The sequence below is a fragment of the Mastigoproctus giganteus genome, chromosome 1 (genome assembly GCF_048544385.1).
Source record: "Mastigoproctus giganteus isolate SK-2022 chromosome 1, ASM4854438v1, whole genome shotgun sequence".
Classification (NCBI taxonomy): Eukaryota; Metazoa; Arthropoda; class Arachnida; order Uropygi; family Thelyphonidae; genus Mastigoproctus; species Mastigoproctus giganteus.
In genome coordinates this window covers 266,459,264-266,478,890 of record NC_143575.1, presented here as the reverse complement: position 1 = coordinate 266,478,890, position 19,627 = coordinate 266,459,264, and the positions used below count along the sequence as shown (strand labels likewise).

Here is a 19,627-nt window from a genome sequence, read left to right as displayed (position 1 = left end):
CCAAGTGGAAAGTCCTCCTATCATCTATCTTCTTTATGTTCATCTGTTCCTCTCCTCATCTGTCTCCCCTGCTCCCCTTTTTCACTTTCCAGAGGCTCCCCCCCCCTGGAAAGCTCAGGCATCATCCAGGGTTTGATCCTGCCAGAGACCTTTCTATTCCCTACTATACCTGGCCTGCCTCCCCAGGGCAGAGGATGGGCAATGTGGGATTCCACTAGGGCCCTGCTGCTAATGGCCAGAGGAACAGACCAACACAACCCAACACTACAACTCACACTATCTCTGACCTTTACAGAGTGTGTACTGCAACACAGAATATACAAACACAGAGTTAGGGGTGCCCTTGACAATCAACACTATACAGTCCATTGTGAACTATGGCACTGAAACTCTGGCTGCCCCTAATAATTCAATATATATATGCAGCACAATGAACATATAAACTTTTTGGACTGTGTAGAGAATAAATGGAAATTTATTTATTATTCAAATCTTCACAGAGAAGCAAGAACTGTTTTTCTTCATCTCCCACAGTGTACAGATTGTGCCCAAAAAGTGCCTGCAGGATTTTCAACATCTTTATCTTATTTGAAATCAAGACTTGACTGGTTTTCCTGAAGTTTTGCAATTGCTGATGTTTTTTTCCCATTACTGTGAACTTTTAAAGAAGCAACACCACTTCAAGCGACATCAAATGTATTACAAAACATATATTAAGCTTTGTGTTTATTAATGCCTACCCTTAACCAGTTTCCAATTCTTAGGCCTAAATGTAAGTAGGAATATCGTATTGTCTCTGAAACCTGACAGAAATGACAACTGATTCTATCCTTGAAACCCATTATAAGTGTAAACTAAAACAAATGCAATTCACATTAGAATATTAGCCTGATCCTATGTTACAAATCTTATAAATGATTAATTTAAATCTGATATAACTTTCAATGAAGTCCATTATGTAAACCTATTTAAATGAAGAAGAAAGGAAATGCATAATAAATAAACAAACAGACCTGAAATTGCATTAAGTAATGACATCCATCCCTTAAAAAGCTCTCCCTTCAATATGGATTAAAAACACTTTATGCACAGAGCACAAACCAGGAACACACAATTTCAACCCTACAAACACCCATAATTGGTGAAATCATTCTAATGAGATGGTAAAAAAGTTAGCAGGTGTAAGCTTACCCAAAGAATGACAACTTTTTTTTGTAATACCATCTTAAATGTGTAAGCAGATCATTCCACAGTATTATTTATCTCTATGCAAGGCTCACTGTGTTATTTCATAATGCAATGGAACCTTCATTCAGCATTTCCTTTAGTTAAAATATGACTTTCTCAGTTGAATAATGCTGATGAAAGACTAAATTTTGCAATAGAAAATGAAGAAAATCAGAACAGAAATCTGTGTTTTTTTGTTTTTTTTGTTTTTTTTAGAATTTAACATTGTGAAAAGAAAGTTGCATTTTAATAAGTACAAATAATGGTAATTATCTTCATTTCCATAGTTATGATAGTTATAATAAAAAATTTGAAAGCAGTTTCTGGAGTAGTTTACAGTACAGGTGACCCCCGCTTAATGCTGATAATTCGTTCCATAAAAACAGAGCGCTAAGTGAATCCGCACTAAGCGAGCACCGAATTCCATAAGGTAACATGTATTTGCGAGTTGTCGTAGGTGCCATAGGATATTTCCTAATGAATAATAAACGGTAGTGAAAAGATGCACAAATGTCGGTCAACTTATTTAATATTCAAATATTTGTACATAAAAATAAAATATTCTGCGTTACATACGTATATAATTATGTGGTAACTACTTGCGTATCAAAATTAAACTTAAAATTCCAATTAAAATCATGAATTTAATTGATCTAAATTGATTTAATTTAATTGATGAATTTAATCCTGAAAAATGTGTCGATTTTGGGTTGAACTTTGGCCCTCTTCCAAATAAACTAAAAGGGGTATTAATTTTAAATCCCAGCAGTTTAATTACCACCCAACAATAAAGTCAACCGATCCTTCGCCGCTTTGAAACCTGGCATGTTTTTTTATTCTTTCAATATGAAACTTCTTTTAGGCATTCATTTCCACAAAAGTCCTGCTTCATCTATGTTAAAAACTTGTTGAGAAGTATAACACATAATATCCCTCTTCAATAATTTTAACAAGTTCTTTTTTGAAAGTTTCAGTTCCTTCTGCACTGCGGTTTCTCCCTGGATTTTAAATCTATTCAACCAGCCCTTACTAGTTTTAAATGGTTCCACATTTTTTTTTTTTTTTTTTTTTTTTTTTAGGTGAGTTTTCTTCAGATCATCATATTGGCTAATCTCTTTCTCTTTTTTTTAATAATATTTAACTTAACTGAATTCTGCATTGGATATTATTTTCAATAAAATTAGTTAAAGTCTTTCCATTTCAAACCTAATAGCCGGCCTAGCCCTAGTTGCTTGCAGTGGAACAGCTATCTTTCCCGCTGCTAAAATTAATTCTTTATTTTTTTTTATAATTGTTCTTACAGTTAAACTTGCAAGCCCTAAATTATGGCACACATCTGCTTGTCTTTGACCGGAATCGATTTGCTTCAAAACATCTAATTTAATTTTCAAATTCAGTCTTTTACTTACATTTATAGTCTTCATACTGCACCCAGACATTGTTGCTTTTTCATTCTTATTGGCCATTATTAACTCTTTGAAAATGTAACTGCGTTGGTTGCATTAATTATGATACAATGTTCAAGTAAACTGTCCGTTTCGCACGATGTCTAATACAGTACTGAGTGATGACTAGACTTCGGATAAATGCATATAATGCAAATATTACAAGCAATATACTTGATCATTTTTTAAAATGTTAATCTCGGAACTAAGTAACAAGTCACTGTACTGCAATTAAATTAGTGTGCGAGAAAATTTCTCAAATCGGCGTGGGAAACATTTTAATGCTGTTTTGCTATTCATTTTCAAGCTATTGACTCCATCAAATGAAAAGATTTTGTTAAATATGCCAAAAATGCAATCTGTAAAAGAGCGTTATAGTCAGATACTGGTTATAATATAAGAACAGTGTTATAGCGAATCAGCGTAAAGCGAACCACGTTATAATGGGGGCCTGCTGTACATCAAAACTTTTTGTTTACCTCTGAAAAATATATTCAAAAACTAGGCTTAAATTTGGCATTTGCCAATTCAAAAAAAATATTTATGAATTTAATGTCGATTTTAAACAGGAAATTAACGTCATGTACACTATTCCTTACAAAAAAGGTAGTTTGAGGATTCAAACTGTGTTCCTGGTCGTGCATTTTGTGCAAAATGCATTTTATATACATATCAGAGGGAAAGTTTTATAGGTCTCTTTATTAAAGAGAATGGATGTCATTGCTACATACAATTTCAGGTATGTTTTTGTTTATTAAGCATTTCCTTTCTTTCCCTTCAACATTTAAATATATTCACATAATGGAATTCGTTGATGGTTTTATCTAATTTAAATTAGTCATTTATAAGGTTCGTTAACATGGGGTCAAATATGCCAGTATTCTAACGTGAGTTGCACTTATTCTAGTTTATGTTTATAGCAGGTCTTGAGCACAGAAGCTCGTTTTATCAGGTTTCCAGTCCTTACGAAGGCCAAACTACTTTTCTTAATACCTACTTTTTCCTAGGAAAGTCAATCAACTCACTACCAATACAAAACTAACACCAAACACTCTTCAGTTTTTATCAAGTTCTGTACAAGAAAAAAAACAGTTCGCTTTTCAATAAAATGATATCACCAAATGCCACCAACAGGATACAGTATCCTGTTAGAGTAAAATAAAGCCATGTCACCCCCACCCTCCTAGTAATTCTCCATTGAAAATTAATTCTGGGGAGAAGAAATGGGGAAAAAACTCCACTTGCTCAAAATTAACAATCGGCACAAACCCTGCATAATGGAGTACACTAATAAGAGCATACACTCATATTTCTTAATACAGAAATATTATATTATCTTACATCTTTACATTACATTAAGAAATATAAATGTATGCTCTTAGAGATGCCTCACATTGTACAAGATAAACCTATATGGCGCCCCCGTAGCCAGGTGGGAAGGAGCAGCAGTGCGTAGCACACGCTTCTTGATTAGACAGAGGTTCGAGCCTGTCACCACCAAATACGGAGGATGCGGAAAGGTCAGGAAATGACCACCGCATATCCCGGAGCAATATGGCCTTAGTTGCTAATGCTCCTAAAAACCCAAATAACTAACTAATAAACCTATAATCAGTGATATTGATTCCATTGACAAGTGCAGTATAGTATAAGACAGCATCTAAAAGTTAAACTGCATTAAAAATAAGAGAGTACCTTGCAATAATTAAGCCTGAAACTAGAAGTATATACAAACTACTAGTACACATGGTACATATAAATATAAACATACTCTGAAATGTTTTTATATTCGATTTGCTTTTCACTTTCTGCTTTCTTGAATGCCTCCAGTTCTTCAAGTACTACTTTCATATTTTCTGTAATTTCATTTTTCTTTAAGACTGCCTGTTCCTCCTCTAGTTTCGCATCACACCTAAAAGTATTTATAAGCCAATATATAAAAATGGGCACAGCACAGCACAAAATAAACAATTTAATAAATAAAACTTAAGAAATAACCAAGTGCATATGAGCCTAACAACATGCTTACTATTAATATAGACAAAGAGATTATTAAAAACAACCTAGCTGGTATTAACAATGCCATTCTGATAATGGGGATTGAATCATAAGGACATTACAAAGAAACACATCATTAATCTTCAGAAACTAAGTGGTTAAGTTACTATGTCAATTAACACTATAATAAAGTAGAAACTTTACTAAAGTTTATGGATGCCAAAAGCCTCATATTGGAGATTTAAGCAAATTTTAATTGCATAAGACACTACTATCTAAATTGGATAACAAAAAGAAATATGTGGAATCTGTTGCACATGTTATTCATTTACATTTTGTAATGTTCCTTTAATATTCTAACTTTGAGTTTTTTGTTTTTTTAAATTTGCTTTCATGTCTTCGTCATGGAAGCAAAACAAGAGTAACTCAAAAAATAAGTTGTTCAGCAAAACTTCAGCTCATCAATGAACATAAAAAAAAAGGTGCTAAATGTCAATTTTAACGAATCTCTAATCAAATAAGTGGAACAAGGAGACAGTGCTTTTACTGACAAGATGATGTTTCAAAATTCACATAGTACCACTCTCAGGAAGGAAACAAGAGAAAAATCAAACTTCATTGTCTTTCTTTTTCAAAAAAATAAATAAAATAAAATTTATGTTTGTTTGTTTTAAATTTTATGTTAAATCCTCTCACGTTGTACTATACTTTTATAAACATGAATACGGTATGTACATAAATTTATTTATATACATACGAATTTTTTATCATGCACGTTTTACTTTACAGCTGTTGATATACCAAAATATTACTTATATCAGAAGTAACTTTCAAGTGACTTCAATTATAGAACCTCCCCACCAAAAAAAAAAAAAAAAGTATGCAACAAAATATGAAATTTACAATTAAGTAATATATATCACATATATATCGCATTTTCACGATCAGAATTTGATCGTGAAAATGGATATATGCAAAAATTATCTGAATTTTATATTGAAAACTGAAAGCTAAAAACATCGTATTATACAGTATGTGATTCAATATGCCAAGCCTAACGCAACATGTATTATATGATTATGTAAATTAAACTCAACTACAAAAAATAAACTGCCTGATTGTAAAATTAAAACGATCTCACAGGAATAACATCAAATTTCATTCAGAGATCTTCATGAATGAAACGTTACACGTTACTGTACTACTGCTTTAAGTATCGATTATACCACTGGAAAAAGCTTACTGCAGTAGTGAAAAAGAAAAGAAAATCTTTAATCTTGGTCCAGAACAGCGCACTGCTTGATCATTTATAGGAAGTACACGTATAAGTGATTCTGTATATATAGGATAAAAATGTGGAACATTGTTCCACATTTTCCACAACAACAACAAAAAAAAAAAAAAAAAATAGGCTGAAATCAAAAGGATTATGGAAGAAATCTAAAACAGCCAGTATTAGTGGCATAATTTTTATGATTTTGTCGTGCAAAATGCTTCTTTTTTTTTTTTGGTTCAGGTATGGAATCAGTTTTGTTAGAAATTCTACTAGCAATAGCAGGTCTTGATACAGAGATAGGCACAGAAAAAGATCCAATATTAAAAATACAGCCATTACCTGAGTTACGTAAGAGTTGCGTTCCGCAGAACTCTACGTAACTCAAATTTAATGTAGGTCGGAGATTCCCTAAATGCTTATGCAGCACTCACAACTATGCGCTCTGAATTTGATTGAAGCAAAAAAGAAGAAATGTTTGACAAACATGTAAATAGAATTATTTATTCGATTTTTTTTTTATATCTCATGTGCAGGAAAAGTTACAAAAGTATACAAAATTACAAAAAGAGAGAGGAGACAGGCATAACGTCAGCAAGTTTTAGCTTTCGCACATTGTTGCCAGAATTAACTCTCCAGATGATAAGCATGCAACTGAGAAAGTTGAGGGCTGTGGAGATTTAGGTTTTTTTTTCACCACGTTAACAAAATTTTTCTAAAGCTGCAGAATCGGCACTGGTCATCATCATCAGCCATTTTCAATCCACTGCAGGATGAAGGCCTCTCCAGCAACTTTCCAGTTCCTTCTGTTTTGAGCACTGGCCATCCATTTACTACTCAAAAACTCATGAATTTCATCTATCCATCTCCGCCTTTGTCTTTCAGGTTTTCTTCTAGCTCCTCTTGGGTACCATTCTGTTATTTTCTTAGTCCATCTGTCATCATGTCTTCGAGCTATGTGTCCTGCCCAAGACCATTTTAGTTCTTTAGTTTTGATAAGAATGTCCTTTACTTGAGTTTGCTGCCTAATCCATGTGTTTCTCTTCTTATCTAAGAGTCGGATTCCCAATATAATTCGTTCCATTCTTCGCTGTGTAGTTCTTAGCTTCTCTTCCATTCTTTTGGTGAGTGCCCAAGTTTCACTCCCATAAGTCATGGTGGGGAGTATACACTGGTTCATTATTTTACGTTTCAGACAAACTGGGATATTGCTCTTCAGTATGTGACTATATTTCCTGAATGCTATCCATCCAAAATTTATTCTTCTCTTGACTTCCAGCCATTTATCATTATTACAGCTAATAACTTGTCCCAGATAAGTATATGACTCCACCTTTTCAATTACCGCTCCTTCAATCATTATTTCCCTTTCCGTGGCATACTTGTTCATCATTACTTTTGTTTTAGCCATATTCATCTTTAGTCCAAAATCCTTACTAACTGTGCATAACTGATTAAGATTTTCCTCTAATTCTTTGGGATCGTGGCTTATGACCACAATGTCATCTGCAAATCGTAAATGGTTGAGGTACTCTCCGTTTACATTGACTCCTTTCTGCGACCAGTCTAATCTTCTGAAAGCTTCCTCAAGGGCAGCAGTAAACAGCTTCAGAGATATTGTGTCTCCTTGTCGAACTCCTTTCTCGATTTTAAATTTGCTACTGTCTTTGTCTAGTCTAATAAAGGATGTAGCACTCTCGTATATTTTCTTCAAAATCATAATATATGGAGTATCTATGCCTTGTCTTTCCAGTGCCCGAAACATTGCCTTATGCTGTATGGAGTCAAATGCCTTTTCATAATCCACAAATCCCAGGCATAATGGTGTTTTATATTCATTTGCTTTCTCCATTAGCTGTGATATTACGTGAAGGTGATCCATAGTTGAGAATCCTGTCCTAAAGCCAGCTTGCTCTTTCGGTTGATTCTCATCAAGTATTCTTTCTAATCTGTTAGTAATGACCCTTGTGAACAACTTGTAGATATGGGATAACAAGCTAATTGGTCTATAATTTCCAATTTCTGATTTATCTCCTTTCTTATGCAGCAAAACTATGATTGCATTATTCCACTGCTTAGGCATCACACCTTTTCTAATGCACTTTGTGAAAAGCCTTGCCAGTTTTTGTGTTATGTCTCTTCCTCCCAATTTTAACAACTCTACAGTAACTTCATCTTCCCCCGGGGCTTTCCGATTCTTCATTTTCTTCAATGCATGTTCTACCTCATCAGGAAGAATATTGGGTATGTCATATGTGTTGCTACTTTGCAATCCATCTTCCCCACTGCTGGTATCATTCCCTCGCTCCTTGTATAATTCTCTATAGTAGTCTTCTGCTATTTGAATTATGCCTTCTCTGCTGTTTATAAGTACACCATCGCTATTCTTCAGTTTCAGTATCATTTGTCTTTCTGTATTACTGCTCATGGCTGCTGATTTAAATCCTTTGTTTTCCCTTAATGCTTGTTCTACTTTTCTTGTGTTAAATCTTCTTATGTCCTCTCTGAGTCTCTTTCTAATGGCTTTGCATAACTCAGTATACTCAATTTTCTCCCTGTCAGTGTTTTTCTTACTCTTCATTTTTCGTCTTTGGTTCATCATGACAAGTGTTTCTTGGCTAATTTTTTCTTCTTTGGATTTCTGTTTCCCTATAGGTTTCTTGGGCTTTATCACTTTCAGAAAGTTGTAATATTCCTCGTCAATATCTTGGTCCTGAGCAATCTGCAGAAGCTCAAACTTGTTCTTAAGCTCCAGTACATACTGCTTTTTCTCCTCCTCTGTTATTTCAAAGACCTTTGTATTATTTACTCGAGTCAGTTTTTCCCTTTCCTTTCCTACATCTATATCAAGTGTACATCTTACCATTCTGTGATCACTTCCAACATTTACCTTATTCAGGACGGTAACATCGTTCACAATATATCTTCTATTAGTGAGGATGAAATCGATTTCATTAGTTGTTAATCCATTTGGACTCTTCCATGTCCACTTGCTGTTCACCCTTTTCTTGAAAAAAGTGTTCATTACTGACATTCCTTGAGATTCTGCAAGTTCCACAAGTCTTTCACCTCTTATTTCTTTCACCAATTTCAAAATTTCCTATAGTTCCTCTTTCTGCGCTGTTTTGCCTTTTTCCAACCTTAGCATTGAAGTCCCCCATAATAATAGTGTAGTGGGTTTTCTGCTCATCTAGAAGACTCTCAATTGCAGTGTACATTTCTTCGACCTCTTCATCATCATGGCTCGATGTTGGTGCATAAATCATTATAATCTTTAGCTTGTACCTCTTAGAAATCTTGAGTATTAGTCTTGACACCCTTGGTGATGTACTTTTGAATTCCAAAATGTTGTTTTTAAAATCTTTATGGACCAGAAACCCAACTCCACCTTCACTCCTTTCACTGTGTCCATTGGTGTACAGCAGATTTCCACTTGATAAACTTATAAGTGATTCATTTCTTCTTCTTGTTTCAGCCAAACTGATGATATTCCAATTCACATTTTCTAATTCCTTTTACAGCTCTAATATCCTGTCTTCACCGATGAGTGATCGTACGTTATAACAGGCCAAGTTCAATTTCCGTGCATGGCAGCCTGGTCGTACCCAGAGATTCTTAGCACCCTCTGCTTCCACTCTGATCCTCTCGCTGCCGTAAGAGGGAGAGTGAAAGCTGCTGGGGACTGAGGGCCATTTGTATTTTTGTGCTCTCATTGCTGGAGGGTTTGGTCTTTTCCTCTTCACTCTGACCAGGCGTCTTGAAGAGAACCACTCTACACGTTCGTTGCCACCTAAGTGACGTAACAGGGCTTACCATCGAGAAGGTGTGCATGAGCAGATTTTAGGGAGGCAGGCCAACCGGACTTCTCCTAAATCTTCTGTAATAGTGAGATATTGGACCATCAGTGTTTTAGGCTGAGTGTCTGATAACACACAGGATACCTGTTCCCCTCTAAGCCCCTCGGCACTGGTACTTCACCACATACTTTAATGTTTTGGAAACCAGTGCTTGAACTTATTAAACCAACCGTTGCTTGCCACGAACTTGGTTTGGGGTTCACTGTACTTATCCTTAATATCTTCATAAATACTTCTTGCTTTTGCTTGAATGGCCATTGGACTCAGGGGCAGCACTTGCTTCTGAATCTGATTTTCCATCCATATTATTAATAGCATTTCCATCTTCGATATATATCACCTCAATGCTGTTTTGTGTTGACCCTTTAACATGTCCTTTTATATGTGCATTGTCCCTTAAAATAGTATTCACTGTTGAAGCAGCGAGACCTAATTCTGTGCAATAGATGACAAACTTTGTCCTGCTTCGTACTTCTTAATTAATCATCTTCATTTCTAAATCAAATTTGTTTCATTTCCTAGCCCTGCCACCACTTGCACTTTCCACTGGTCCCTTTCCCTTCACAATTGTAATAATTAAATAGGAATGAAGAGAGAGAAGATTCCAGCGAAGGGGAACTCATTTCACCATAATACCATAATGTAAAAACCCACAGAATTCCAGTTATCAGTATTATCACAAACAATAAGATCAAGTTTACTATCCGTTCATAATAGATTGCACTAACAGAAAAACCCAATAAATGGGAAAATGCAAATTGTTTTATTAGGATTAGTAGAGGCATTTGATGCAAGAAAGCAAGCTTATGCAGCATCAGCCAAAAAAAAAAAAAAAAAAAAACCCACTTCCACTTCACCCCTCTGTTCGTTCAAAATACCTGTCCAGCTGAGCCTTAAACTTATTTAGGCTATCAACCTCCACCACAAGGGATGGCAGTCTGTTCCACCAACCAACCACCCGCTGGCTAAAGGCAAATTTCCGCACGTCTATCCTACATCTGTCTTTCCTCAATTTGAATTTATGCCCTCTCAGGTGATTTTTCTGAGCTAGAGGAAGAATCCCATCAGCATTGAGCATGCTTAAACCATTCAAGGCTTTATACACCTCTATCAGATCACCTCGCTGGTGCCTAGTCTCCAGACACTGTAATTTGCAAAACTTAAGCCTTTCTTCGTAAGAGCACCCCTTTGTTCCATTCACTAATCTTGTTGCCCTTCTCTGTACTCGTTCCAGCAGCTCTACATCCTTCTTGAAATGAGGCCTCCAGACCTGTATACAGTACTCTAGGTGTGGTCTGACCATTGCCTTATACAATGGAATAATCACCTCCTTATCCCTGCTGGAAAAATTCCTGTATATCATTGACAATACTCCATGAGCTACTCTTGCAGCCCGTCTGCACTGCTCAGAGAACTTCATATCTGCCTGCACAATCACCCCCAAGTCCCTTTCATTCTCTACCACTGTCAGTGTAGTACCACAGAGTTGATACGTTGCTCTGGGGTTGCTTTTTCCCATGTGTAGTACTTTACATTTGTCAATGTTAAACTTCATTGACCTCCAGAAGACCTCCAGAAGACAAATATCACAAAGGCGTTCAAAATTGATTCTTCTAACGGAACATATGATAATGAATGTGTAGTGCAATTTCCATTATAAAAATGACCTTTAAGAGAGATAAATAGCTTAGTTATATAGAAAGAATCTCAGCTTCCGAGGTCTTGGAATAAATTACCAAAAAAATTTGTTACTGGGTTCAGATTATGATATTTTCACAATACCTCCATTTATTCCTATAGGATGCAAAATACATTTCCACAATTTTTTTAAGTTTGCACCGGTCGTCAAAATCTTATGTAAAGTTGAATTTCCGTAAGTCAAGTATTAAATAAGCCAGGGAGTGTCTGTATAAATAAAAATAAAATAAATTATGCAATCAAAGAAAAGTTTTGAAAGTAAGCTTACATTTTCCTTTTGAATTTTAATGTTACCTAAATGCATTATCCTGATCATTTGTTGATTGTTTATCTTGTTATTTAACCCATAACTGAGAATGGCATTTTTTCTGTTACTTACATGCACATTCAGTTAATGGGGTAAAACCATTTATACCTTAAAAATTGGTAAAAATTATTCAAAATTTTTCACTCTTTTTTAACACAACTGTGAAAAATCTCTTTTATATTAAAAACATGTATTTTTATTTTTTTCAAAAATAAAACACCCTTTGCATCAATTTAGACATGTTTTTCATCCTCCCTTGTTTGGTTGTTTTGAATATTATATCCCTTATTATTACTTGGAGTAAATACCTGGGAGTAATTGTGCAGTCAGATATGAAGTTTCTGAACATTTCAGACAGGCTGCAAGAGCAGGTCATGGGGTTTTGTCAATGTTATACAGGAATTTTGCTAGCAGGGAAAAGGAGGTGATTGTCCCTCTGTATAAGGCAATGGTCAGGCCATGCCGTCTGGAGGCCTCATTTTAGGAAGGATGTAGATTTGCTTGAGCGTGTACAGAGTTGTTTGTTTGTTATTTTGGTTTTTAGGCGCATTAGCAACTAAGGCCATATTGCTCCGGGGATATGCGGTGGTCATACCCCGACCTTTTCGCATCCTCTGTATTTGGTGGTCACGGGCTTGAACCCCGGTCTAATCAAGAAGTGTGTGCTACGCACTGCTGCTCCTGCACACCTGGCTACAGAAGCGCCCATGTACAGAGAAGGGCAACAAGATTGGTGAGGGGAATGAAGGGATACCCAAGAGAGGCTTAAGTTCTGCAAATTGCAGCGGCTGGAGACTAGGCACCTGTGAGGGGATCTGATTGAGGTGAATAAGGCCTTGAATGGGTTGAGCACGCTGAATTCTGATGGGATTCTTCCACTTGTTCAGATTACGAACCTAAGGGGGCATAAATTCAAATTGAGGAAAGACAGCTCTACAATAGATGTGAAGAAATTTGCCTTTAGCCAGGAGGTGGTTAATTGCTGGAACAAATTTCCATCTGTCGTTGTGAAAGTTGATAGGTTATATAAATTTAAGGAGAAACTGGACAAGCATTTAGAGGGAATGGTTGTGCGAATTTTTTTTTTTTTTTTTTTTGGCTGATGCTACATAAGCTCAGCTTTCTTGCATCACATGCCACGATTACTATTACTTCAACAAGTGGATGCCAGCAAGACTCTTTCATGAGGCAAAATCAAAGAGTAATGACTGAATTAAGAGTGCAAGCACCTCAATAACTCAACACAAGAGATGCTGCTAATTTTAAATTCATGTTTTTCAATACAGATGCATGTATAATTATCAACAATAGGCTCAAACTAGATCTTTTTACTTTGTGAATAACAAAGATTTCTGGAATTTTTAATGGAGAAATCAAAGAAAACACTTTTTTCTTTGATTTATTGATTTGATGAGTGTTTTTAGCTTCCTTCACAATGAGGTTTAAAATGTACATTTGGCTCAAGAGTCCTGTAGATGGAACCCTCTTTGTTGAACTTCTGCATGTGTATAAATATGTCTGTTTACAAAATATTTAAATATTGAAAAGATGTATATTAATCTCAAAACTAGGTGGTGCAGCTAGTTCCAACTACGTTCTCCACATCTTTAGTGTGTGTGTGTAATAGTGTTTTCTGTAGCTTTGTTTGTTTGTTATCTGGTTTTTAGGAGCATTAGCAACTAAGGCCATATTGCTCCGGGATATGCAGTGGTCATTCCCTGACCTTTCCGCATCCTGCGTATTTGGTGGTGACGGGCTCGAACCCCGGTCAATCAAGAAGCGTGTGCTACGCACTGCTGCTCCTTCCCACCTGGCTACGGAGGCGCCTGTTTTCTGTAGCTGTTCATTTACAAATTACACTGTTTTAAATGGAAACACCTTTGAACATGTAGTTCAAATAACATATGGTTATTGAATTTCTGACTGTGAAAAATCTTATACCTATTATAATTGGAGATTAAGCCTGGATTCATCAATATGATCTGGAAAACATGATACTGTTCACGGAATATGACCATAAAACTGCTACATCCAAAATTATTATTCAAAGTCCAAGCTGGTAAAGTCATGCTAACTATCTCTTTGTGATTCTATGCGTGTCATTCCGCACTGAATTTTTGGAAAAGGAACCACAATCCATTCAATCTGGTACACTGAGACATTGGACAAGCATGGCAATAGTTGTACAAAAACAATGCTGCTTCAGAATTACAGTACACAATCTCACTTCAACTATGCAATGTCAAGAAGAATTGTGTCACATTAGTTTGAAGTTGTTTTAAATCTTCCATATAAACAAAATTTGGCTTCAAGTGATTTTCTGATTTGTTCCCAAAGCTTTGCAGAACATTCCAAGGCACCAGCAAACAGATGACTCCAGTGAAGAAGTTAAAGCAGCAAAAGGGATGGTTGGCCTTTCAGAAAGAACTGTACTTCAATGGCATACTAAACTTTAAGAGCTAGATGAAATGTCACATTAGGCATGAAATGTGTGGAATATGTAGAAAAATTAAAAACAACTTTTTCATCTATCATTTTCTTTCTTTCTTTTTGATCTCTCTATTCCTTTAAAATTTTGATGCAATAAGATGCATTACTTTTGGATCCACCCAAATACATTTCATTTTGTTCTAAATTGTGATTGTCCACTTATTAATGTTAATAGCAATCACACAGAGATTATTTCCTTTTATATAAAGTTAATTCTTCAGACCAGTATAGATTAGGGAAATGTCAATCACCCTACAAAAAATAAATTTTTGGTACCTTAGCAAAAAGGCTGCATGAATATGCAATACTATAAAAACTGAAGTATGTTTCAAAAAATAAAAGACAGATGTGAAAATTTGAAAGCTACTTACTTATACTTTTGATACATTGAATTTTTTTTAACTTCTATTTCATTCTGAAGCTTTAGGTATTCGATGGCCTCATCCTTGACTTCTTCTAGTTCATTCTTTTCTTTTTCCACAGATTTAACTCTGTTTAACTAGGCATAGAATACATTTTTAACTTAGATTTTTTAATAATTATTTAAACCATTTTTATAAATTCTTATTTCAGACAGATTATTGCAGGATTAATGCATTTTTAGAATTTTCAAACTGTTTATAAAGATCATCCATTTAAAAAACCACATGTGTGTACCCCGTACGCACGAAAGATGTTTTATGTGAAAACATCTTTGACAAAAATCAGAACCGTTTTAAAAATCGAACAGCTAGAACCGAAGTCATGAAAGATGTAACGTTTTATGTTCATGCCCACTGTGCATGATAACTTGAGCAACATTAGTGTCATACTTCAGTCCAAAATATTTAGTATGAACGATGTAATGTTTTATGCACACACCCGTTACTTACGCTACCAAATTAATGTTTGGAAGAGGTTAGCAAAATCCAAGCCAATAGCCTAGTTACCCATTTGATTGTAGGCATTTGTTGAATAGAATGATTGCAATGATACAAGTAATTGTACTGTTGGTACCGTAGCAAAAATGCCGAAGTCAAATGCAGAGCATTGTCAAGAGTATCAAGCAAGCCAACCTAACAAAATAAAGAAGGAGGTAGCAATGAGTATGCGAGAATAACAAAGACTGTCGAGATTTCATAAAAGACAAACAGAAAATCAAGCGCTGGATTCGGCAGTGCCTTCAACCAGCAATGCCACTCCATCTAACAATAATGTATCCGAAATGAGTATTAATTATGTAGAACGGTACATTTCTCCAAATGCGGAGCAGATGTGTTTAAATGATCATGCTCCTTTTCTTTACACTGACTACTATTTACATAAAAACACGCATTGAGAGTTCGAAAGGATATTTATGAAAAATGATTTCTCTTCCGTATGCTACATTTGCAATCGTCTATGGTTCAAAAACGATACAGAGAAACCAGCTGCACAATTGATATGCACTGCATTTCCCAATACTGATGTCGTCAATGGGATCCTTGTGTGTAATAGCTGCAGAGGATCACTGAAGAACAACATCATTCCAGTGCTATCTATGTCAAATATGGCTTTGTATACCCAGAAATTCCATCGCATTTACCAAAGTTGGATTTAGTGACAGAGAGGCTTATTTCTCCTTGCTTACCGTTCATGCAAATAAGGTGCCTGAGACACGCATAACGACAATACGGTATTCTGGACCAAATGATCAATTTGTTTCAGTTAACACGATGGTCCATCACTTGCCAAGGGAGATTGACTGAAACAGGAACACTCATCACTTGGCCCCAGAATGCTGTATTGTCCTTATGCATATCTCAGGTGCCTTATTTGTGCATATAATACACAAATCCAGCTATTTGATCCAGTTAGTAAGAAAGCGAGTGGTTAAAGTGTGGCTTCAATATTTGATATCTCTCTCTCTCTCTCTCTCTCTCTCTCGATTGCATCAAATCATGATAGATCAGTAATTCTTTGATGACAGTCAACATGGAAATTAATTTGGCTAAAGAAGACATAAGCAAAGCAGTTCCGATCGAGGAAAGTATCATCACCCAACAGCAAACGTTGTGCGAAGATAAATATCTTAGAATTGCCCCAGGAGAAACTAATGTACCCCAGAGCTTACTGTTTGATGAGCAGGCAGAAGAACTGTCCTTTCCCAGCATTTACCTTAGACAATTCAGAACGTTCAGAGATTTGTGTGACTCCATTCATGATGCAACGAGCAAGCTCAGACGATCTGACAGATGGTGTTACTCCATATCTCCTTTATGTGGCAACAAATGCTTGTTCTCTTGCTTGTTGTTCAAACACTTGCATGAAGACATTTTGACACAATAACCTTAAAAATAAACTGAGCACGCACTGATAAATATTGCTGCATGGAGTTTCCCGGTCAAGATTTTTTTTTTTTTTTTTTTTTGATTTGGTAGTTGTTGGCGCATCGGCTTCTGTGGCCATATTGCACCTCCCAAGGTTTTTGCAGTACTTTGATCCAAGCCCGAGGCGGGAATCGAACCCGCGACCTTTGGGTTGCCGGGCAGGTACTTTACCCACTCGGCTAGCCCGGTCGGCTTCCCGGTCAAGAAACAAATGACAAGGCATTGTTGCCAACATGTGAAGATTTAGTTTACAAACTCTCAGCACTTACTCTTAACTTAATACATTCAATAATACAACTCAGGACATCAAGTTAAGTGATTTGTGAAAAAAATGGTACATGATATAAAAAAAATAAACAGCATTTCTGAAATCAGCATAAAAAAACTGAGTTAAAAACAGCTGTTAGTTTACAAACATTGAAAACCATGCAGAGTGGTGTTATCCATTGCTTATCTCAGAACATTAACATTTCAGATGGCTTAATAATAATGTGCAATTCCTTGTGCTGCAACAAGGCTCAGACTATCCGTAAATCGGATGATTTCAATAAGATCACAGTTCCATGTATTTCACAATTTGAATTATGCATTTCTTCTTAAAGGATTCTGTGTAGTTCCTGTGTTTAAACCTTTTATGCATATTGTGCCTTTGGTGCATAATTACAGTTCTAGCCAATAATTACAATTCCAACGTATTTAAACTTGTGACATGTTGAGCTTTTCATGCAGCAGACTTTCTGGTAGATTTCTTCATCATTTTATGGTGGTGACTATTTCTTCTGGAAGGGACTACCTAAGTCAGGAACTCATGTTTTCGGCAGCATTCAGTTGTAATCTATAGGACTGAACTTGGCTTTACTACTGTTGATCTGTATTCCCCGACTGAGAGATACTGAGATGTCTTAGATTTGATATTCTGGAGCTCACAGTAGTGAGCTTATTTTTGAACTAAGAATGGCATCACCGAATATAGGTAAGACTAATCTCAGTGGCAGAGTACACTGTTGCTTGCTCTTGAATTTTGAATAGGTCAAATGGACTTTGGATACTGTTGCCTACTTTTGAATGGATTTACCACATTCTCTGTAGGTATTATAAATTGTATCTGCAATACTGTATGTATGGTATATATATACAGCAGAGTTACCAGAATTACTATATAGTAGTACAATAAATAAAAAATAATTTTTTTTTTAAATACACTCTCTCACACAATAATAACAGAAAACTTTTGGATTCCAATCAAGACTTTGCTTCACATTAAATATTTACAATGCAGTTTCCAAGTAAATTCTTCCCAAATGCATGGCAGGCTCTTCAATTTGGGATAAGGTTGGTTGCAAAATTCCCTCCAGGACTACTAGATGGAAGTCATCATTAATTCCTCTATAAAACCAAATCTTTTCTCTCAAAAGCTTCTTTTGTTACCCCCATGCTCAAACTTATTCAGCATCTCAATGTTGATATATTTCTATTTTTTGTAGACCACCAATACCACACAGAAACTAATGATGTCATCCTATCTTTAAGGTGCAGTCAGATGTGAAGTTTTCAGAGCAGCACAGACAGAGTAGCTCATGGGGTTTTGTCAATGATATACAGGAACTTTGCTAGCAGGGATAAGGAGGTGATTAATTTGTATAAGGCAATGGCAAAGCCACACCTCAGATACTTCATACAGGTCTAGAGGCCTCTAAATTCTGTACAGTGGGATCAACTGACGATGTTACCAACAGTAAATTCTAAGTGGGAAGCATTCAAAGAATTAATCGTGGAAGCTACTAGACTTTATATACCGATTAACACATACACCGATATTATATAGTTAATTTTCAAAACCCATAAGGATTATGCCTAGTGCATTTAATTTTCCAAATACCGATTAAGAAATATCGTTCAAGGTTTAGGCCTAAATGGTTATCAAATCAACTAATGAGACTCGTGACAGAGAAGAAAAATGCATGGGATGCATATAAATTATCAGGTGACGCAGAAGCCTGTGGCAGATATAAGCTAGTCTGTAATCAGGTCACAAAGGAGGTTAGGCAGGCGAAGGCGGATTACGAGAAATGTTTGGCAAAGGATGCTAAGAAAAACAGCAAGGATTTCTTTACTTATATAAACTCTAAAAGGAAGGGGATGAATATGATTGGTCCACTTGACATCGATGGTTCGACTGCTGATGATCCTGCTCAGATAGCAAACAAACTGAATGAGTATTTTGCATCTACATTCACACGTGAGGAATTATTACAGTTTGAAAATGGAAGAAGGTTATCAAATTGTAGCAGTGTGCTTAATGATTTTGTAATAACTGAGAGCAAAGTGGAGGAGAAATTGTTGAAGTTAAACATAAGAAAGGCACCTGGGGTGGATGGGATCTATCCAGTTATTTTAAAAGAGGCGGCAAAGCAACTAAGCAAACCCTTAGCCATAATTATGAGAGCATCCTTGGACTCAGGGGAGGTTCCCACGGACTGGAGATGTGCAAATGTGTCCCCAATTCACAAAGGTGGATCGAAGGGTGACACGAGTAATTACAGACCAGTTAGTTTAACTTCTGTTCCGGGTAAAATAATGGAGTCACTGGTTAAAGATGCATTGCAGGATCATCTAGACAAGACTGCAGCAATAATTCAAACACAGCATGGTTTCGTTAAGGGAAAGTCTTGTCTGACAAATTTGATTGGTTATTATGATGTGGTCACAAAGGAACTGGATGCAAAAAATAATTTTGATATCATATACTTGGATTTCAGGAAAGCTTTTGACACTGTTGCGCATGGACGACTACTGTACAAATTGGAGCAGAATGGTATTAAGGGTAAGTTGCTACAATGGATAAAAGGATGGTTAAGTGGGAGAAGACAGAGGGTGGTAATCAATGGGTGCTGCTCTTCGTGGACTAATGTTATTAGTGGAGTCCCACAGGGTTCGGTGTTGGGTCCACTGTTGTTTTGTGTATTTATCAATGATATTGATGA

General features: G+C 36.0%; 1 protein-coding gene across 1 annotated transcript in view; it reads right to left on the bottom strand.

Annotated features, from left to right (window-relative positions):
* glu (structural maintenance of chromosomes 4-like protein gluon) overlaps positions 1–19,627 on the bottom strand; it is a 256,802-nt gene that overhangs the window by 176,136 nt on the left and 61,039 nt on the right. Inside the window, exons 7-8 of the mRNA XM_090377488.1 lie at positions 14,667–14,794; positions 4,444–4,584 (exon numbers count right to left, since the gene is read on the bottom strand). Coding sequence (XP_090233614.1) covers positions 4,444–4,584; positions 14,667–14,794 — 269 coding nt within the window. The remainder of the gene's footprint in view (positions 1–4,443; positions 4,585–14,666; positions 14,795–19,627) is intronic.